General features: G+C 33.4%; 11 protein-coding genes across 11 annotated transcripts; 5 read left to right on the top strand and 6 right to left on the bottom strand.

Annotated features, from left to right (window-relative positions):
* Nucleotides 1-608: 608 nt before the first annotated feature.
* Nucleotides 609-3242, bottom strand: ELE39_003774 (putative coiled coil; the record flags this gene model as incomplete). Its single annotated transcript, XM_067346801.1, has 1 exon — nucleotides 609-3242. The coding sequence occupies one exon, from the start codon at nucleotides 3240-3242 to the stop codon at nucleotides 609-611; it is 2634 nt and encodes an 877-aa protein (XP_067200575.1).
* A 149-nt stretch (nucleotides 3243-3391) lies between these two features.
* ELE39_003773 (ATP synthase beta chain) lies at nucleotides 3392-5150 on the bottom strand (the record flags this gene model as incomplete). Its single annotated transcript, XM_067346800.1, has 2 exons — nucleotides 3392-3993; nucleotides 4133-5150. 2 exons carry the CDS (start codon nucleotides 5148-5150, stop codon nucleotides 3392-3394), a joined length of 1620 nt encoding a protein of 539 aa, XP_067200574.1.
* Nucleotides 5151-5582: 432 nt separating this feature from the next.
* On the top strand, nucleotides 5583-6860 carry ELE39_003772 (26S proteasome regulatory subunit; the record flags this gene model as incomplete). The annotated part of the gene is made up of 1 exon (XM_067346799.1): nucleotides 5583-6860. The coding sequence occupies one exon, from the start codon at nucleotides 5583-5585 to the stop codon at nucleotides 6858-6860; it is 1278 nt and encodes a 425-aa protein (XP_067200573.1).
* A 76-nt stretch (nucleotides 6861-6936) lies between these two features.
* Nucleotides 6937-8973, bottom strand: ELE39_003770 (phosphatidylinositol kinase family; the record flags this gene model as incomplete). Its single annotated transcript, XM_067346797.1, has 1 exon — nucleotides 6937-8973. The coding sequence occupies one exon, from the start codon at nucleotides 8971-8973 to the stop codon at nucleotides 6937-6939; it is 2037 nt and encodes a 678-aa protein (XP_067200571.1).
* A 356-nt stretch (nucleotides 8974-9329) lies between these two features.
* ELE39_003769 (uncharacterized protein) lies at nucleotides 9330-9576 on the bottom strand (the record flags this gene model as incomplete). The annotated part of the gene is made up of 2 exons (XM_067346796.1): nucleotides 9330-9506; nucleotides 9571-9576. 2 exons carry the CDS (start codon nucleotides 9574-9576, stop codon nucleotides 9330-9332), a joined length of 183 nt encoding a protein of 60 aa, XP_067200570.1.
* Nucleotides 9577-9812: 236 nt separating this feature from the next.
* On the bottom strand, nucleotides 9813-11164 carry ELE39_003768 (uncharacterized protein; the record flags this gene model as incomplete). Its single annotated transcript, XM_067346795.1, has 2 exons — nucleotides 9813-10818; nucleotides 10866-11164. 2 exons carry the CDS (start codon nucleotides 11162-11164, stop codon nucleotides 9813-9815), a joined length of 1305 nt encoding a protein of 434 aa, XP_067200569.1.
* A 266-nt stretch (nucleotides 11165-11430) lies between these two features.
* On the top strand, nucleotides 11431-12882 carry ELE39_003767 (11 transmembrane domain; the record flags this gene model as incomplete). Its single annotated transcript, XM_067346794.1, has 1 exon — nucleotides 11431-12882. The coding sequence occupies one exon, from the start codon at nucleotides 11431-11433 to the stop codon at nucleotides 12880-12882; it is 1452 nt and encodes a 483-aa protein (XP_067200568.1).
* Nucleotides 12883-13291: 409 nt separating this feature from the next.
* ELE39_003766 (calcium calmodulin dependent kinase with a kinase domain and 4 calmodulin like EF hands) lies at nucleotides 13292-15325 on the top strand (the record flags this gene model as incomplete). Its single annotated transcript, XM_067346793.1, has 1 exon — nucleotides 13292-15325. The coding sequence occupies one exon, from the start codon at nucleotides 13292-13294 to the stop codon at nucleotides 15323-15325; it is 2034 nt and encodes a 677-aa protein (XP_067200567.1).
* A 270-nt stretch (nucleotides 15326-15595) lies between these two features.
* ELE39_003765 (uncharacterized protein) lies at nucleotides 15596-16870 on the top strand (the record flags this gene model as incomplete). The annotated part of the gene is made up of 1 exon (XM_067346792.1): nucleotides 15596-16870. The coding sequence occupies one exon, from the start codon at nucleotides 15596-15598 to the stop codon at nucleotides 16868-16870; it is 1275 nt and encodes a 424-aa protein (XP_067200566.1).
* An 80-nt stretch (nucleotides 16871-16950) lies between these two features.
* ELE39_003764 (DDHD domain-containing) lies at nucleotides 16951-19011 on the bottom strand (the record flags this gene model as incomplete). Its single annotated transcript, XM_067346791.1, has 1 exon — nucleotides 16951-19011. The coding sequence occupies one exon, from the start codon at nucleotides 19009-19011 to the stop codon at nucleotides 16951-16953; it is 2061 nt and encodes a 686-aa protein (XP_067200565.1).
* A 378-nt stretch (nucleotides 19012-19389) lies between these two features.
* Nucleotides 19390-21876, top strand: ELE39_003763 (membrane associated adenylyl cyclase with 6 transmembrane regions and an adenylyl cyclase domain; the record flags this gene model as incomplete). The annotated part of the gene is made up of 1 exon (XM_067346790.1): nucleotides 19390-21876. The coding sequence occupies one exon, from the start codon at nucleotides 19390-19392 to the stop codon at nucleotides 21874-21876; it is 2487 nt and encodes an 828-aa protein (XP_067200564.1).
* Between the last annotated feature and the right edge of the window lie 9 nt (nucleotides 21877-21885).

The following is a 21885-nucleotide window of genomic DNA, read 5'->3' as shown; positions in this document are numbered from 1 at the left end:
AAAAGAAAAAAATAAAAAGAGAGATAAAAAGAAAAAAAAAAAAAATACTAAACAATGCAGAGTCGTACATTAATTCTTATAAAATTTATTCTTTGGAAACCATAATAATACAACAACCTCTTATAATCAACATTCGTGTAAACACCAACTTAACATATATGTCAAATTGACTACACTAAACACATCAAACAACCAAAAAAAAAGGGGGCAAACTACATAAAAAAAAATATGAAGAAACCCAACTTTTCAAGCATATGATGCATTTACTTACAACAAAAAACATTCACATGTTTCCTTTTTCATCAGTACTAACCATTCCATAGCCTTTTCAAATCGAAATAGACTATAAATTTTTAATACTCAATGTCAACTCGCTACTAACACGTCAGCTCCTACATCTCCAGGTTGAATAATCTTTACCCCGGAAAAAAATAATTTTTTACCGCTAATCAAACAGTTTTTCTGTAAGAAAATGCACATTCTAAAAAAGGCCGCTATGAATTAAACAAAAAACTAAACTTAATCATGACTACTATTTATTTCTAATCATCCTCAACAACTCTAATTTAATAGTTTGAAGCCAACCTCATTCTACCCTCGATGTTAATTTATTTCATTCCAGATGCAATATTCCTAGTTGTTCTTCTAATATGCCTTAAAATGCTAGTGATATCACTGATCATCGACCCATCTGTGAAGCATGCAGGTATTATATAATTCATACTTTTACCTAATTCATTAACTGAATTAATAATGGCAATGGATTTGCTCATACTTTCAGAAATTTCATTTAGTATCTGCATCACATCACTAGGTGTAAGAGTATCAGTAAATGGTTCAAAGCAATGAATGGTTTCCTTTATCCATAAAATTCTCAACTTTAAATCTGAAATAGAGTCACCTTGACAGAAACTACCGTTTGTCTTTAATGATTCAATTAAATGAGGAAGAGTATCACTCAAAATTTTTGAAATTCCTAGTATTACTGGGTGGCTAATAGGGAGCGGATCATCCAACCAAACACATGGGTCAAACTTATATGCAAGGTTCAAAACAAAACACTCTCCATTGGGGATTTGCCTTTTATCAGATTGAGATAGTGTAGATTGATCAGCAGAAATTGCAATTGCAAATGCACGATCATAATGTTTTTGTTTTAAGGCATCTTCAATTTGTAAAGCTATGTTTTGGGCGTTTTTATTAGTAATTGAGTTGTCTGGTGCAAGAGTTTTCACTGGTATTCCGGTATTAATCTGTGATTCCAAACGATTAACGGTAGTTTGCAATTGGGTGACTGCATTAGTTAAGGTCCCAAAGGAATCTGCAACTACTTGAGTAAAATCATCTATTGGGTTCGAGTTAATGCTTTCGCATTGTTTATTTAATTTAATCACTTTCTCACGAACACTCCTAGATTCACCAACGAGCTTCGAAATACAAGTGTCGATGCTTGTTAATTTCTCATTCGTGTTTGTATAAAACTCTTTAAAATTTGTTTCTATTTTAGAAATTTCATTGGTATTGACATAATTGTTAATGGACTTCTCGATTCCTGACAAATAAGACCTAATAGATTGAATATCTCGTTCTATTGGTTTTATATATCCACCAATTGCTGAAGAAACGGAATTGTTTATTTCTTTAGACAAATTTACTGTCAATTTTTTGAACTCATCTATTATTACTTCAAATATTTGATCATTTAAATTAGAGTCTTTATGGTTGATACTACTAATATTCGCATTTTTTGATTGCGGTTTGCTCATTACTTGCTTTTCTTCTATGTTTAATGTACTAAAAATGGATGTAAGTAAATTTGATCTGTCTGAATTTAATTTATTCTGAGGCGTGGTACTGTATTGAAAATCGCTTTTCTCAGTTTTATGGGATGTGCTATCCATCAAAACTGAATAATAATCATCAGCAATCTCGTCATTTGTATCAAAATTACTGTTTTTTTGATTAGACAAGTTAATAGTAAATGCATCATTAGGTGTATTGATATTTTCGGATGAATGATGGGCTTTGTTTGCACCCAATTCCAAAATTGGTGGGATAGTGATCGACTCGAGTCCTCCAAAAATATTTGAAACAAAAACTTCAATTGGTTGTTTAGACAAATTTTCACTAGATTTAGTTTTACCTACGTCAAGCCAGGTAATATTTTTTGGTGGTCTGAAAGCAGCTGTCTCCAATAGTCTAGAAGGGAAAAAAAACAAACCTTTTATGGGCAACTCTTCACCAACCGAACAAACAATCAATTGGTTAAAAATTTGAACTGCAAAATACTCACCCCAATTTGGTCCAATAATATGAGCATTATATTGGTTATTTTTATTTTCATCCATAATATGAATATTAATGTTCTGTAAAAGTGTAATTTCAGCAAAGCTGTTATTTGAATCTATAGGTAAGTTATATATGCGAACGGTATAGACGTCCTTTTCTACTGATAACAATGTAACTAACACATTCATGTAGTTTACAGTAGAATCTCTGATTCTTAAACTCGGATATACTGCAGTATCAAGCAATAATGAATTTGAGTCGATAATTTGCCTTGACATTAACGATCTATAGTATTCTCCGGGACTTAAATTTGAGGAAAAAGTATCATAATAGCCATTCGAAGTAAATAAAATTATTAGGTCGCCAATGAATTGACAACTAGAAATTTTAACATCATCTGGGTAGTTAATTAATACACAACCTGATAAATTAGCAGCTGAGGTTTGGGAAGCCTTGGATTTATTGGAATTAGAACATTCTTGTAGAATATGATATTCATAGGAAGAACGATTCCATAAACACACTGAGCATTTACTCCAAGCAACAAAGCAACGATCGTCTAAAGGGTTGAATACGACAGATTTCCAATGGGTATTGCTTTTCATCAGAGTATTAACAGTGTCTGATTGAATGTTTACTACTGAAAGTTCCTTCCCTTTAATATATACTATATTATTTGACACTTTTGAAAGAGAAAAACTTTCCATCCCAAGCCCTGATAATTTACTGCTACATTTGGATCCATTATTTAATTCTTCTTGACTACCGATACCGGAATCTAACATTATAACTCTTGGAACATCAGAAAACATATGTACAACATATTCTCTGTTACATTGCAATAAAGAAACTGCTTGAGATGTAGAAGCGTTGTGAGATGATGGTATCTTAATATCTAAAGATGAACCAGAAACATGGTACCACTGTCTTTTCGGCAGCTCAATCAACTCCATGATTATTATTAATTTGCAACCAAATAGATAAATAATAAATTATTTTTTCAAATCGCGCCATAAATTTCTCGGAATACTTAAAAAAAACTAGGGGGAAAAATAACGGTATTTTGAAAAATAAAATTTTAGCATTTACTAATATATGAACACTAAAAAGCAGAATCTTGCTTTTCTAAACCTTGAATACTACCTTTCATATAAAACATAGTCTCTGGGAAGTCGTCCATTTCACCACTAACAATAGCATTAAAACCTTTGATTGTGTCACTTAAGCTGACAAAAACTCCTGGCTTTCCAGTAAAAGCTTCCGACATAAAGAATGGTTGAGTAAGAAATTTTTGAACTTTTCTTGCCCTAGAAATTATCAACCTTTCTTCTTCTGAAAACACAGTACCCTGAGCAGCAATTTTGCTTCGTAGCTGCTTATACTTTTGTAAAATTGAAAGAACCTCAGTAGAAACTTTGTAGTGCTCTTCACCTATAATATTTCGATCTAAAACCTTGGACCTACTTTCCAATGGATCAATTGATGGGAATATTCCAACTTCGGACATCTTTCTAGAAAGAACTATTGTAGAATCGAGGTGAGTGAAAGCTGCAACAGGCGCAGGGTCATTAATGTCATCAGATGGAACATAAAGAGCTTGGATAGACGTTATCGAGCCATTCCTCGTAGTTGTGATTCTTTCTTGAAGCTTACCAAGATCGGTAGCTAAAGTAGGTTGATACCCAACTTCAGTAGGTAAGAGTCCTAAGAAAAGTCATTAAATATATTTTTTAAAAAACCCATCAGTCGGTAATTCCAGCTATTTTCCAGTTGTTTCAGCATTGAAACTCAGATAATATGGAAAACTTACATCATTTGGGAAATTATTTCGAATATTACTTACCTAGAAGTGCAGAAACTTCACTTCCTGCCTGAGTGAATCGGTAAATATTATCTACGAAAAATAATACGTCTTGCATCATTGTATCTCTAAAATACTCTGCCATTGTTAGACCTGTAAGGGCAACTCGCGCTCGCGCTCCAGGAGTTTCATTCATTTGGCCATATACTAGCGCTGTCTTAGAACCTAAAAAGTCGTATATAGGCTGTCTCCTATGCTTGCTGTCAACTCGTGATCCTACAATCGACTTTTTATTAACACCATTTGCTAGCATTTCATTATATAAATCATACCCCTCTCTAATACGCTCTCCGACACCTGTATAAACAGAGTAGCCACCGTACTTTTTTGCAATATTATTTATTAGCTCCATTATTAAAACAGTTTTACCCACTCCCGCCCCACCGAATAGTCCTATTTTCCCACCTTTAATGAAAGGTGTGAGTAGATCTATTGCCTTGATACCTGTGACAATTAGCGAAGGCTCCATAACTTGTTCCATGTATTCAGGGGCTGCTCTATGAATCGGTTTTCTGACTTTGGCGTCGATTTCTCCGCACCCATCAATTGCATTCCCCATAACATTGACCATTCTACCTAGTGTAGCCTTACCAACTGGAACACATATTGCACTTCCAGTATCTATGACTTTTTGTCCTCTAGAGAGTCCTTCTGTGACGTCCATTGCGATTGTCCTAACTGAATTATCACTTAAGTGTTGTGCTACTTCAAGGACCAATTTGTTTTGGTGCCCCTTTACTTCTAAAGCATTTAATAGCTCTGGTAGCTTGCCCTCGAATTTTACGTCAACAACTGAACCCATAACTTGTGATATATAACCTTCTGAGAGATTTTTACTAGTTGTGTTATAAGTCTTCCATCTTTTGTTTAAGAAATAGTATTCTAGGTTGCGAATTGCTTTTTTCTGGGAAAAGGCTGAAACTATTGGTAAACATTTCCCTTGTGATAATTTCAAACATGGAAGAGATAGGTTTGATAAGTTTCTACGAATTACAAACATTACTCCCCACTTTTAATTTACAATAATTAAGAAGTAATTTTGAAAACTTGCATATAAACCCAATTTTGGTATAATTTAATTTCAGCGAATAAGTACTACAATAAAAATAGAAAATATATTAAGAAATAGATATCCAATTTTTAACAAAGAATGTGGAGTAAATTAAAGAAAGAAGGCAAGGTAACAGAAGTAACATCAGGGAAAAAAATTAAATAGGGAAAATGATCTAAAACAGGATCAAAAATTGAACAGTTGGAATTATTAAGTTGAAAGCATTAAAATAACTACAGTATTTGGGACTAAATATGATTTTCTTAAGCATTAAAATAGATTTAGAGCGGGTGTTTTAAAAAATCAAATTGTTGTGGGTGGGGGGAAATATTATGCAAGAGTAATTTCCATATAGTTGAGTTAATTTACTTTGTAATACCAATGTCATCTGAAGAAGGTACCGATAATTGGTCTGCAGAGGAGGCTGTGGAGAGCGTAAAGACTCTGAGTGTTAGTGAACTTCAATCAAGGATTCGGCTTTTAGATGGTGAGATTCGGCTTATGAAAAGCGAAAGTAATCGCCTAAAGCACGAGCTAAACCAGATGAATGAAAGGATCAGAAGTAATACTGAAAAAATAAAACTTAACAAACAACTGCCTTATCTAGTTGCTAACATTGTTGAATCACTTGATTTTTCAGATGAACAAGAAAATGAGGGTGAAGGCATGGAATTTGATGGAGACAAAAACGATAAATGCATGGTAATAAAAACATCTTCAAGGCAAACCGTCTTTCTTCCTGTCATTGGGCTGGTTCCAGAGAATGAATTAAAGCCAGGAGACCTTGTTGGAGTAAACAAGGACAGTTATTTGATTCTTGACAAATTGCCACCTGAGTATGACTCTAGAGTTAAAGCTATGGAAGTAGATGAAAGACCAATGGAAGAATATTCAGATATTGGAGGATTAGATAAGCAAATCCAGGAATTAGTGGAGGCAATCGTCCTACCGATGACCCATAAAGAAAGATTTGAGAAAATTGGTATAAAACCTCCAAAGGGTGTATTAATGTATGGACCTCCAGGCACTGGAAAGACTCTTTTAGCTCGAGCGTGTGCAGCACAAACTAAAGCGACATTTTTGAAATTAGCGGGCCCACAACTCGTTCAAATGTTTATTGGTGATGGTGCAAAAATGGTTAGGGATGCATTTGAAATCGCACGTGAAAAAGCCCCCTCAATAATATTTATTGACGAGCTTGATGCGATAGGTATGAAAAGGTTTGATAGTGAGCATAGTGGAGATAGAGAGGTACAAAGGACTATGCTTGAGTTACTTAATCAATTAGACGGATTTAGCTCAGACGACAGAGTTAAAGTTATTGCTGCAACGAATAGGCCAGACACCCTTGACCCTGCCCTTTTAAGATCTGGTAGACTTGACCGCAAGGTCGAGTTACCGCATCCAAACGAAGAGGCAAGATCTAGAATACTTCAAATTCATAGTAGAAAAATGAATGTTGATTTAAATGACGTAAATTTCCAAGAGCTGTCGAGATCAACGGATGACTTCAATGGCGCCCAGCTTAAGGCAGTTTGTGTTGAAGCAGGGATGACAGCACTCAGAAGGGGAGCAACTATACTTTGCCATGAAGACTACATTGAAGGGATTGCAGCAGTGCTAGCAAAGAAGAAATCCCCGCTTAGCTATTTTTCGTAAAACAAGTGTAAGCGCAAAAAAAAAACTTAATCAACCAATTGTTAGAATTCTTAAATATATATATATATTTATACTATTAGCAATAATCTTTTTCCTTAGTCGAAATATCCCCAGTCTTGCCTTCATCAAATACTTCTTCTCCAAAGTACGGGTACTCCTCCCATTTGGGGTGTTTATCAATGATTAAATGTTTCATTTCTTGCTCTAATACCTCAAAAAATACATGTTCGAAATGCTTATCATCCCATTGAATTGGAATAATGTTGTTTTCTTTGTCTAGCAACATCCATGTAGCGTTTTGAGGAGCAAGTCCGAGCAACAACTGAGTCCTATAGGCAGTGCTTCTAGATACTCCATTTAAACAACTTTTTTGAAAGTTCGAAGGTGTAAGTTGTTCATTTGGAGACGAATGGATGTCCGACTTCTGACTTCGTAAAGATTTTTGCTTTCTCTTACGCGACTCCCACCACTTGCTTTTTATAGTTGAATTGTCTGACGAAAATCCAGATTCAGAGTCTGAAATTTCCAAATTATCTGATAGTTCGCAGTTAACTACAAAATTGTTTACCATATTTGTATTCTGGCCCTTTTTGGGTGATTCATTAAAAACTTTCGCTCTGTTGGTTGCAGATGAAGTTGTTGCTAAGTCAATATGAATGTTGCCTAACCTATTCGATGAAATTAGTGCAGTTGCATCAAATGCACGATAGCAATGTTGAAGGCTACGTTGAATTAGCAATTCAATTGAAGAGGGAATTTCCAAATCTTCTCTACAAAGAAAACTGGCAATCTGATACAAGTTGAGATGCATTGATGATGCGAGCTTCAACCACCTGACCGAAACTCTCATACTTCTTAAACACTCGCTCCTAATTAGCAACTTTCTTTTTAACCTCTCCGCATCCGCATCCGGGTCCATGTACTTTATTACTCTCAACTCAGATCGGCTAAAGGGTATCTTTGAATGTGGCCAATCAAACCACACCCAATCAAATTGTGCAACATCTAGAACATCTGGTAAGCAAAGCCCGTGGTCAATTGGAATCAGCTTATACTTAGTTTTTTTGCCATCGGGAGTGCTTAATGGATGCTCATATGGTGCAACTGCTGAACCTGGATTATTTGAATTACTAATGTTAAATTTGATTGAGTAATTGGACTGATTTGCAATAACAAGAATGTTACTATCATTCCTGTCTAAATTAAACAAGCAAATATCTAAAATTCCAATACGGTGTACATCCCTAATACAGAATACAGATGGGTTAAAGTTACCAACTGTTTCAGTAGTCGAAATAAACTCCTGAAATGCTCCCAACTTCCAATCGACAGTTATTTCATTCTTTACCTTAGTATTGTCTTTTTCAAAAATATCCCCCCACTCAAGATTAATTTTATTCCAGCTATCATAATTAAAAGCCTGATGGCATGCTTCAAGTAATGTAGTATCAGGAACGCCTGCAAAGTTATGGTAATATGCATCCCAAATTGCAGTTGCTACCTCTCTGCTAGCTCCTTCGCCTGATAGCACGCCTGACCTAAAACCCTGCTGCCCCAATTTGCCTTGATAACCCCTTGGGTTATTTGGTGAGAATGCCTCCTCATCTAATGGTTTAAACATTGCAACAACTTGGCCTTTTGCATTGTACATTCTATACGTAGCGCCGGTTCCATCCAATGTAAGTTTAGGATGGACGTTTCTCTGCATTGCGAGTTTAACTTCAACTACAAGTTTCTGAATTTTACTCGACCATTTAAGTCCGGTGCTTCTAATTCCGAAACCTGACTTGTTCATTCTAAGAGAATAGTGCAATGGATGTCTTTGTTTTTCGAATGTATGCATAAACCTGCCATTCGGAATTTCGACACCTCTATAAAATAGCTGAATGTCGCGAATACTTGTCCCCTCTGGTAGATCTAGATACTTAATTACTAACCTTTTAACCATTTGGCAATCATAGAATGGGTATATTGACAAAAGTATACGCTTTGTCCCATCCAATTCGTCAATATATAAGACAAATTTCTGAATTTCATTTTCTCCTGCACGCAAAGCATTATGAGTTGAAAAATATACCTGTTGAGCAACTGGGAAGTTGTTAATTTGATTCATTTACAATAAACATGACAACATACTATTCTTTATTTAATTTTTATCATTCTATTAAAATGACCCGTCTAAAAATATAACCGCTTTATAAATGATAAAAATTATAACCAAATTTCGGGGAAAAAAAATTTATCAATGCTTAATAGTCTGACGTTACTTCCATCGATTGGATCTAAATATGAATCCACGACCTAACATTTTTAATTAAATTAATTAAATTACAATTTTTGCTTTGTCAGATTTCTGACAAACTTAAACTTACATGTAATATTCCATCTTCTACTGCTTTGGAAATCATTAAGTTATATTCTTCCATAGTTGGTTCATCACCATTTTTCAATAAGCTCCTAATCTTAACTTCAGTTAATATGCTCCTGCATATAGTTGTAACGCACCCCTTTAGCTTTATTTTCAATAAACCAACTTATAAGTGAAACATCGCTTTGTGGTTGCTTCCATTCAATTTCAAACTTCTTAAGTTGGTTGCAAACTTGAATACAAAAATGTAAATACGTTTTCCACGGTATCGATCTTTTCTATATTGAAAATATTAAAAGGGCAATTACAATCCATTGTACGAATCTGTGCATACGTCCTTACCTTCATATCTTGAACAATTTGAGAAAATGTGAAATTGTGCTAAAATCAAAATATTAGGTGTGGGTGGGGGACCTGTCATGTAAACTAATTTTTAGTTAGCGCAATAAATAATTAGAATACGGTAATACAAGAAATTATATCTAATCAAGTTTAGAAAATTTCCTATTATTGTAGTCTATTTGTTAGTTGAAAAAGAATTAGATATCATCAAAAAACATTTAAGAATAGTTTTAAGAATGCTTTTATTTCGCTTGTTCCTTACTATACTTTTTTGAAACCTTTCTATTTAATTCATTTATTATACTGAGCAGCTTATCTTTAATTCCAATAGACTCCTTGTGGTTTTTAAATAAATCTGACTGTGAATGTTGAGTAACAAAGTGAATTATGTAGTCGCCATATGTGTCCTTGCCAAAAATAGGTGGTCCTTTACTTTTTAATATATATGGCATCTTCGGATTGGTTTTAGGTGGTATTTTAACTTGCATGCTTGTACCTTTGATTAAACTAGGTACATTAATTTCTCCTCCAAAAACACATGTATTAATTGAAACTGGAATATCTACATGAATGTTATCCTTTATCCATTTGAGTTTTGAATGTGGCTTAATATTCACCTTAATAAATAAATCACCATAATTACCCGAAACAAAGTTACCTTCTGAGCTCAGCCTTAGTTGAGTACCATTTCTCGTTCCTTTTGGAATTCTTAATAAAACGTCTTTAGCTTTAAAAATGCTACCATTACCGTTACATTTTGTGCAAAGCATTAAATTCGAATATCCAGTCCCGCTGCAATTCATGCACAATGATTTGATTAATAATGGACCATTTTGGTAAACATTCAGCCCAGAGCCACCGCAGCTTGAGCATTTAGCTACCTTTGGGCCTTTAATAATACCAAAACCATAACATGCATCGCATTTACAACTAGAATTAGTTTTAACTGTTTTATTTGCCCCATTAATTGCATCAAAGATATCTACCTTTATTTTCAAATATATGTTTTTCCTCAAAATCTGTCTTTCTCTCATAAAATAATTGCCGAACCCAAATATATTATCGAAAAGTAGAGAATTCGCAAATATTTCATCTACATTTGGCATCATCCAAAGGCTATCTTCAAACAAGTTATATACGTGCTCTTTTTTTCTATTTTTATGAATATTGTATTTGGGTCTAGTTGGCCCCATTCCAGAATTATCAAACTGTTTTTTTTTAAATGAATCTGAGAGCGTCTCATATGCACTAAAAATAGGTATTAATAATTAATGTATGGATCCAAAACAACTTACCTTACTATTTTTGCCATTTTATTTTTGGCTTCCTCTGATGGATTTAAATCCGGATGGTATTTTTTTGCCAACTCCCTAAATTTAAGCTTAATTTCTTCATCAGATGCATTTCTTGAGACTCCCAAGACTTTATATGGATCGCTGCTATACGTAATATTTTGAAATAATATTTTGTTTGACAAGTTAAAAAGAGTACCATAAAATAAGCACCTACCACCAAAGGATAAGTTCAGCTGTTGAAATATAGACTTAGAGAGGACCTGTCCAAATTTAAAGGACCTTGTACAAACTTCTCGCATTATTTCACCTAGCCAATTTCCATCTGAATAATTCTTAAGATAAATTTGAGATAAATGAAGCAATAGATTACAAATATTAATTTTGGAGAATAATATATAGCTCAACACCACAATGTAATGATGTGGCAACTCCCATAAATGCTTGAACTTATAACAGAATACTTGATCTTAACAGGTTGAATTTATTATGCAAAATGGCGGCATACGACACCGCATTGTAACTTTTGACTAAAATTCGTTTCTATATTTTCCTGTATTTTTCCAAAATGAATAAGAAGTCGCAAAATAAAAATGAAAATTCTTCTTTATTGAGAGAAAATAGACAAAGGACTCCATATGGTATTAACCGTTACTTGCTATTAATAATTTACTGTATTTTTTGCGGCCTAACAACCTCGGCAATTCAGCAAAGTATTTGTATTAGATTTATTATGAATAAATTGGGTGCGTATGAATGGGCTTGTAATGATACTCAAACTGAAATCTTGCCAACAGGAGCTAAGTGTAAGGCACAAGATAACTATATTACAACTTGTTGGACAGCAGGTATTATGGCACCTAATATTATCCTTTCGGTATTAGGAGGCGGAAAGCTATTTGACAATTTGGGCCCAAAATTAACAGGATTTACTGGGCAAATAATGTTTATGTTTGGGCTTCTGATTTTTTGTATTAGCAACCAAAACTTCCCATTATATCCACTTGGATTTATACTAATAGGCTTGCCTCAAGGCCCAATTTTTAACAGTGTTGTATCTATAAGTAATTTATTTCCAAATCACGGTAATAAAATAATATCTATTTTAAGTACAATGGGTGATGTTTCAGCATTTGTATTTTATTTTATTTACCATTTCCATGAATTTTCTAAAATTCGCATTAGAAATATTTTGATATTTTATTCAATATTTGTCTGTGGTACACTGGCATTGGCTGCATTATTCTTAATTCCTAATAATTCTTTTGAAAAATCCCAAAGTACAGATTTAATTGAGGAAGAAGATTCTAACTCAGAGTTAACATTTAATACAACTTGTTCTTCAGAAACAGTCTCGCTTCATGATCAGTCATTAATAGATCAACTCAAATCCTCATTTTTCATTTTTCTACTTCCGTACTTTACTCTTACAGTCTTTAGATCAGACTCAATTAAAGCATGCCTGGACTCATTTTTACAAAGTGCCAATAATACTGATATAGACCTTATTAGAAGCCAAATGTCTATATTTTCCACTCTACAATGCTTTTCATTCATATTTTCTTTAATGAATGGGTTTATTATGGACAAAATTGGAGTTTCTAGGGGAATGATCCTACAAAATTCATTGGGAATTATCGTATCATCTCTTTTCTTATTCAATACATCTCATATAGTGAGAGTTATCTCGTTCTTTATATTCTTTTCCTATGCAAGCTGCATTTATTCAACTGCATACTGTTATTTGGTCGAATGCTTTGGATTCTCGAACATAAATTTCTTGATGGCATTGACAACTGCGCCTGTTGGATTTATTTACATAGTTATTCCAATTATGTATAGTAAATTGAACCCCTCAAATTTCTTCTACTTCCATCTATTTTACGTAATTTCATCATTCATCATGTATGTAACCCCAATCAATCTATTAATTAATAACCCAAACGAAACTCAAAAGACTCATTCAAGTAACGAATTATCTTCTGTACAGGTGGATAGATCAAAAGCAGTCGATCGATAACAGGAATACTTGTTAGATAACTACGGATTTTAGTTGCAAAAAAAATTACCTAAATTTATATTTTCTGAATTAATCACACTAGGTTTAAAAAACAGAATACTGATAAAATATAATTCTCTCTAATTTTTGAGTACAGATATTAACGAATTGTGAAGTTTTGTCAATTTCTGTGTTTTTTCAGAAAAATTGGCACAATCGTATTATTTTCAAAAAAAAAAAAAATGCACCAACCTTAAGAAAAAAAAAAGTCAGACCCTTGACGAATTACCGCCTAATATGGACAAGACTCTGAATTGACATGTTAAATTTAATAAAATATTAATCTTTTAATAGGTTTTAATAAAATTCAAAATTTGTTTTAGTGAATAATTTTTGTGAGATTCAGAGCTCTTTGTTCATATATTTAATAATGTTAGATAGAGGACAAAATGCAGATGAATGCACGAAACGTGAAGGAGCTAATATGGTACCTGCATTACATAATGTAACGGAAGAGTGCAATATCAAAACTGAAAAAATGGAAATTGTACCAGAAACTGAGAGAGGTGAATCTGAACCCAAGAACTGCTTAAGTTCTGATGAATATCTTGAGGGACACATTTATGCAGCTATGTGTACAAAGTGTGCAGGAGAGCTTCAGCAAAAGCTTAATCCAACAGAACCATACCGTGATCCAAAAAAAATTAGCGGAAAAGAACAGATTTCTCGTGGATTAATTATTGAAAGCAAGTCATTTGTTGATGCAAATAAGAATATTAAATTTACAAAGAAAACCGAAAAGAATGAATATGCAGGCCTTTGTTCAAGCCCTGAAGTAACCACTCCAAATGGTGAATGTCAGACTTCTATAGATTCAAACATCAAAAACGCAGACAGCACAAAAGTTTCTCATGGAATTTTTGATAGGACGTGTTTAATTCAAGAACATGCTCTTGTTAACAAGAATATTAATGATTTCTATGAACTTAACTTGGGAAACTTGGGAAGAGGTTCTTATGGTTCAGTTGTTAAGGCTATTGATAAACAATCAGGTGCACAGAGAGCAGTAAAAATAATACTTAAACCAAAACTTGAGAACATTAACCGTTTAAAAAGAGAAATTTTGATAATGAAAAGATTGGATCATCCAAATATTATTAAACTTTTCGAGGTGTTCGAGGACACAAATTATCTCTATTTTGTCATGGAGATTTGCACAGGAGGAGAATTATTCGATAGAATTATTAAGCGAGGACACTTTTCTGAAAGGTATGCAGCAGTGATTATGAGACAAGTTTTTAGTGCAATTGCATACTGCCATTCTAATGAGTTCATGCATAGAGACCTAAAACCAGAAAACCTATTATTTTCCGACTCTTCTCCGAACTCTCTATTAAAAGTAATTGATTGGGGTTTTGCTGCTAAGTGTCCAAAGACGCACAAGTTTACTTCTGTTGTGGGAACTCCTTATTATGTTGCCCCAGAAGTACTATATGGTAGCTACAGCAAATTGTGTGATTTATGGAGTGCAGGAGTAATCTTATATATTTTACTTTGTGGATATCCACCATTTCATGGAAAAGATAATGTTGAAATTTTACGAAAGGTAAAAATTGGTCAATATTCGTTGGAGCATAATAGTTGGAAATATGTCTCGGACTCTGCAAAAGATCTTATTAAAAGATTATTGATGACAGATCCGAATAAGAGAATAAGTGCACAAGACGCTTTAAATCATCCTTGGATTAAATCTCAAATTTCCTCTCCAAACACTGCAGATGCTAGTTATTTCACTAACGATGTTTGTAATTCATTGCTTGCAAGATTTAGAGATTTCCAAAGACAAAGTAAATTAAAGAAACTTGCTCTTACATGCGTAGCATACCATCTTAATGATGCAGACATAGGAGCATTACAAAAGTTGTTTTCTACACTAGATAGGAATGGAGATGGAGTTTTAACAATTAATGAAATTAGAAGTGCACTACACAAAATTCAAAATGTATCTCAGTTGGGAGACGACATAGATAACTTATTAATGGAATTAGATACTGATGGAAATGGCAGAATAGATTACACAGAGTTTATTGCTGCATCCATTGATCATAAACTGTATGAACAAGAATCACTCTGCAAAGCAGCATTCAAGGTATTTGATCTTGATATGGATGGTCGGATATCTCCCCAAGAACTTAGTCGTGTTCTAAATATCACATTTCTTCAGGAAGCCTTTGAGCAATCGACAATTGAATCATTGTTAAAAGAAGTAGATATTAATCAAGACGGTTATATCGACTTTAATGAGTTCATGAAGATGATGATGGGGGATAGAAACGAACAAAAAACAGAAACTAAAGTTCAAAAAATTGAAGATGAGGGAAGCGGCAATAAAATACTCTCAAAAGGTGGAATAATTTCAGACATATTCGGTGCTACCAACATTTTTAAGAAGTTAAATAATTAATGTGTTTTCAAACATTTTTCTCTCTTTTTCTAGACAATAGGGGATCTTGGAAGAAATTCCCACAAGTTGATTCCCAAATTATGTAGGCTATTTTGAAATAATGAATCAAATAGATCTATTAATCCGTTATTTGCGGCATTCAAAAATAATGTTGGTTAGTTATTGGGCGCCAACGCCGGCTAAGTTTTACATGATTCCTCACAAAATGCGAGTTTGAGAATAAATTACTAATTCTTTCATCTTAATTACTAAGTGAATTCTGTAGTTAAAATGAAGAGTTTACCTCTTATCAATTACTCAACAACCTTCCTGTTTCTATATAACTGCTTTACTGTGTTTAGTTACGCAAGTTGCGAATTATTTATAATCAGTAACAAAGCTACAAATCAAACAAATGATTCATGGTTTAACTTGGACCTATTGAGAGAGTTTCTGATGGATGAGAATGTGACAGCAAGCTCAGCTGATGTTTTTGAGGGTTTTAAAAGGATGATTAAAGTTTCCCCTCCAGCTTCTCAGCCCAAGTCTAGCTCATGGATACCACAAAATATTAAAGAAGTGATATCAAGGATTAACTCAAATTCAAAAAAGGAAGAACTGAAATATAAGCCCATGTTAAAAAGAAAGTTTGAAGATTTAAAACACTACCTTGAGTATCACCTTTATCCTGCTGAGAATGCGCAAAATAAAACAAAGTCAGAAGAAAGAAATTGGAATATGTTCTCAGTTGGATCTGCAGGAAAGAATTCAACAAATGAGAAAAATGGCAAGAAACAAATTATTCAGAGTTCAGAGAGTTTGGGTAAAGAGCAAGCGTTATTTGAACAAAAGTTTGAAGGAACTGCTCAAAGTTCAAGCTATCTGAAAGAAAATGCTAACCAAAACACTCAAGCAAATCCATCAACTGTATTACCGGTAGATCAATGCGAAAAGAATGTAATTAACATGTTTAAGGATTGTATTGAGCAATGCAAGAGCAATCTTAAACAAGCTCAATATAGGTCTGGTGGCATTTCCCCTCTCATAATTTCAGAACTAAATACATGCATCCACAGTTGTAGGCATTCCGCAAATTCTTCAAATTGTAAATTATCAGCCGATTCTATTAACTTGATAAATGAAGAAATCCCAGTTCCGAAACCTACGATAAGAAGGAACCAAAAAAATCAGGAAAAAAGTCGTGGTTTCTTAAATAAATATATAATTGATCCTATCGTTAACTTTATCACAACATGCCTATTTTGCTTACTAGGAATCATTGTGATTCTTTACTATTTCAAGGAATATAGATTCTATCCAAGAATGGCCGATTATATTACTTACAAAATTGAGTCATATTACACCGAGGATGAAAAAAGAAGGGCAATATTTGAAGGCGATGGCTTCCCTCAACAACCAAAGATAAACTGGAAGCGAACAATTGTCTACTTCGTTAGACTAAACTACCTCCCACGAATTTTGGCTGATAACTTTACTTGGTTAATACCTATGAGAGACCATTACCAACAAACAACTGATCCCAGTAACTATGTTAGGGTACATTAGAATACTTAAACATTAAAACAAGAAAATATAATTTAGAAAAGTTATTTACTAAATTTTTTATAATTAGCCGAGAAAATAAATTAATCGGATTCTATCTCATTATAAGATGAGTCATCTGAAATCTCGGATGATGAGTCAAGATTGTCTAGACCAGTTTGATCTTGTTTTAAATGTTCTAATGCAGCTTTGTAGTCGTCGAAAGAAATTACTGGTTCGAAATCTTCAATTATTTTCCAAAGTATAAAGAACCCTAGGTCCCTACTCTTCCAATAATTGAAGTGTGACTGTAGAAATGCCAATGATGAGATATAGTGTTCAGTAGTTCCTTCTTGAAGCTGATAATCTACTCTAATTGGTATTCCTGGCACCTCATTAGTTTTTAATAAAGAAAAATTGACAGATTCGCTTTCCCTTCTTTCAGAATTGCTATGCGCTTTCAATTGCCTTTCTGAAGAATTTGAAAAGTTAATACCAGAAAATGCACCCGTCTTTCTACTTGCAGAAAACTTTGTTTTAAATTTAGAAATCACAGATTCATCTCTCAACTGTTTAATTTTTTGGTCTCTAGGCACAAGATTTACTTCCAATGTAGATTTGTATTCATTCACTCCACCCCAGCCTAATATTCCCCCAAGCACAGCATTAGAAATCGACGAAGTAATTCCGCTAATGCTCTCATATAAAGCCTTTCTTGCATTTTCCATCTCTTTATCCCACTGATGATAAGTTCTTTTTGAAAGATTGCGCCAGTATGGAAGAAGAACAGGATCTGGCAGAGAAACTAAGTTCGGATATAATAATGGCTCAAGTCTGAATGCAACAGGGTCATATGGATGAAAAACATTGTAGATCTTTAATTCAGGGCATTTGTTCAAAAGAAAATTACCCCCGCTAAAACTTTCATTGGGTTGAATTGGTGCAAGCCCTTTCGGAAGAGTCAACCCTGAGCGTAGATACTCAGGAAACATCATTACAAGCATTGCTGGTAACGGCGAACCCCAAAGAAAGAGGTGATCTACATCAAAATCTAGCTTTGGGATTTCTGATTTAGTAATCCTAGTCTGTTGTCTTGAAACAAGTTCATATACTATTACACTTCCCAAAGAATGACCAATCAAGACAATTTTTGGCTTTTCTGAAATTTTTGACTTATATTGTTTAATTTTCTGATTTAATTGCTTCGCAACCTCTGCAATAATGTAATCGCCATATCTCGGAACCATGAAATACATCACATCCCCAATTGTCTTATTTAAGAGCATTCTGTTTTCTCTGTGTTGCGGAAGAGTAATTCTGTCAAACATATGGTCTTGTACAGACGCTAGTTTGCTTTTCCAATCCACTGCATCGACTGTAATATCAATATCTACCTCCCAAAACCAGTGTGCCTTAACAGATTCCAGCTGGTGAACGAATTCCTCTCTATTTTTATTAATGGCAGACTCGTTGCTTCCAATTCCGTGCACAATCAGCATAATATGAGGCGGCTGTTTTGATTTCCTTGGAGAAAACGGACCATACCCATCAATAATAGGCAGTTTCTTTTCTGATAATGGTGAAAACTGCTCCGGTGAAAAATTCTCGTTGACCAATGTTTCTTTATGTGAGTTTGAAGGGCTAAAATCCTCATACTTTAAAAATCTGTTATTGGGGCCAGAAGGACTGTCATTTTGGAATGAATCCGAATTTTCTTGAAAACTCTCTTTAGAATTACTATTGAACCTTATCTTCTTTTTCTTTCTTTGGCCCACTCCAAGTCGATTTGTTTTGTTTCTTCTAGTTTGTGATTCAGCGTTGCTGCTTGAAGATAAATTATAATCATCTCTTTTCACATTGGCTTCACTGGGAATTAAATTACTCACTGCTGACAAGCTTGTATTAAATCCTTTCTTTTTAGAGGTGCCTTTCTGAGTTGAATGCTTTTTATCAATTATAAAAGAGTCTCTACAACCTGTGACGAACGAAGTCTGCTCATTTTTTGGAATAACCGAAAACAAATTGTCAAACTCCTCAACAAACTTCTCTATGCTTTGTCTAGGATGGCAATCTGCTTGAATCAATGTATCAGACTCGATAAAATCTTGAATTGTAAAATCAATTGATATTTTTTTTTCATGTTGGTTTTTAAACTCTGTGAGCATATTATCAAATTCAATAACTTTAATCTTTTATACAAATACAAATATTACATAATAACATATAAATAAGCTTTATTTTCAACTATCTATAAATCAACATATCACATTTTTTTAATTGAAATTTTAGTTGCTTTTTATTCTATTTTAGCGGCAAATTTTTTAATTTACAACTGGTGGGGGTGTGAGTCTAGTAATGACTGTATTTATTGGCATGCAAATGTTTAAGCTAAAGTTATTTGATATAAAAATAAGTAAATACAAACTTTGATAGTAAATAAGAATAAATGAGTATTGATTTCTGAATTTTCAGCTATAGTTAGTTCTTATTTTATGGAAATTTCAAAATTATCGGCTATACAAAAATACTGACTTAAAAATAAAATGAGAATTTTCAAGGATAATTTCAAACATGAATATGAATTCTTATTAAAAAAAGTAATGTATAACAGATTTACATTGATAATTTTTGGAGTCTTTACCATAACTTCAATGGTTATCAATGAAGTTCGATTTTTGTTCAGAGAATCTACGGTAGACTGGATTTTTTTTTCAATAATATTATTTCTAACAATTGCAAGAGGAATCGAAATATTAATTTTCTTTGCTTTTAAAAAAAACTACCTCTCAATATTTTTTTTTGATTTGGCTGCATATACTTTTCTCATTTTATCAGCAGTTTTGTTTGAATCGAGTGAGCATTCAACATGTGATGCTGATATTCAAAACTTTGATGATTTTCAAGTATTTTCACAAGTAAAAGGTTACGGATTTAAGTTTCAACTAAACCTAGTGAATTCAATATTACAGTGTGCAAGGTTTATTTTGGTATTTGTATGTAATGACTTTTTTGCTTTATTTTCAAAGTTCATAAACAAAAAATCAAATACTTTTACAGAAAAGAAATACAAACAAAATCCAAAAAAAGATTTTTCAAAGAATAATATAGATTCTGATAAACATTTGAATGAGAATAAGGTTGCTCTTTCACAGCTATTGGGTCTTAGATTTGTAATCGTTATAGTATTAAGTATGCTACTATATCCTTTGTTAAGTTCGTCAGTTTGGATTCAATTAAATAGCTCAGCATTTTTAAGCATTAAAAACCTTAGTCAATTATCCATATTAAGAAACCAGTATCCTGGCGATGAATCATGGCCAATTGCATACATGTTGGAGTTTTGTAATTTTGTTTATACAAACAGTATTGGAGATTCATCTAAGTGGATGAAGCTTGTAGCCATCCAATCACCATATACTCTAAATAACAACCCAACATGTAACGGCTGCCCAAAATCTAATTTGGAAATTATGACTGATGCTATGTCAATTATATCAAATTCTGAGATTCCCTCCTGGTTTGTTGGAATTTTGACTTTGCCCACTCTAAAAGAAGGTATCTCGTTAATTCCAATTGAAGATTATAGAAAAATCCGCAAGCAATCACTAAGACAGTATGTGAGTCAAGTATGTATGAGATCAGGCATTGATGCAATTTCTAACTTTTATAGTTCATGTCCAGAAGAGCTTAAGGCTAAGATAACCATGGTATTTGATACTAGTGCGATGCTTCAATTAGGAGCAGGATTAAGCATTGGAATATCATTCTTAACTCTAATTCTAACAGTAATATTAATGGGTTTGGTACATTGTGCACTTGAAAAGCATATTTTTAGTAGCATAAAGAGAATAAACGATACTCTCATTTCAATCGCAAATAACCCATTACTAGCGTTGAAAATGTCCAATAATGCATACAATGAAGTAAGTAACGAAAACACAACAATGGGAAAATTTTCAAATAAAATGTTGGAGGAAACTTTCTCAAAGTTGGGAACATTGCTTGCAGTAGGGCTCGGATCAGCAGGTGCTAATATAATTATGCATAATTTAAAAGATGATAAGGTTGTTGTAAAACTTCCCGGAAGAAAAATAATGGGCATTTACGGATTTTGTGATATTCGAAACTTTACTGATGCAACAGAAATATTGGGTGAAGACGTGATGGTGTTCGTAAATCAAGTTGCTGAAATTACCCATGGAGTGGTTTGTAAATATGGTGGATCTGCAAATAAGAATGTTGGTGATGCATTTTTGTTTGTATGGAAACCTGACCAAAAATGGGTGGGAATGGAGTCCTTATTAGCTGATATGTCAATTATGTCATTTGTAATAATTATTAAGCAAATCTCCAACTGCCCCAAGCTAAGAAGAATTGCTATGAGGAGTGAAATCCAAGAAAGAATACCAAATTACAGAGTAAAACTTGGCTTTGGACTACATTATGGTTGGGCAATAGAAGGTGCTATAGGTTCAGAATATAAAATAGATGCTTCCTATTTATCTCCAAATGTTAACCTTTCTTCAAGACTTGAAAGTGCGACAAAGCATTATGGAGTAAATATTCTGTTTTCTCATGACCTTTTCAAAAAGCTTTCTGTTACTATGAAACAGTTTTGCAGGAAAATAGATTGTGTAACTTTAAAAGGTAGTAATCAGCCTATAGAATTATATACGATAGATATTGATCCAGAAGTTCAAGATGATGAAACGAACGGCATTTTCCGTCAGGTTGACACAAGTAAATTAAATTATAGAGTGTTTTCCGAATTTTTCATAGATAATGCTATTAAGAGCATGAGAAAGTATTTATTTCAAGATTTTTACTATAAGTTTAATAAAGGTCTAAAACACTACTTAACTGGAAATTGGCAAACATCTAAACAAATTCTTTTAGAACTGCAGTGTGATTGTATAGAAAATTGGGGAAAAAAAGATGGTCCAAGTTCAACTTTATTAAAATTCATGGAGGAATATAACTATATATGCCCAATTAATTGGAAAGGGTACCGAGTTTGGGATGAAAAATGACGTCTTTAT

The sequence above is a fragment of the Cryptosporidium sp. chipmunk genotype I genome (assembly GCF_004936735.1).
Source record: "Cryptosporidium sp. chipmunk genotype I strain 37763 chromosome Unknown contig_88, whole genome shotgun sequence".
Classification (NCBI taxonomy): Eukaryota; Apicomplexa; class Conoidasida; order Eucoccidiorida; family Cryptosporidiidae; genus Cryptosporidium; species Cryptosporidium sp. chipmunk genotype I.
Note: the sequence above shows the minus strand (reverse complement) of the source record. Positions and strands in the feature narration are given on the sequence as shown.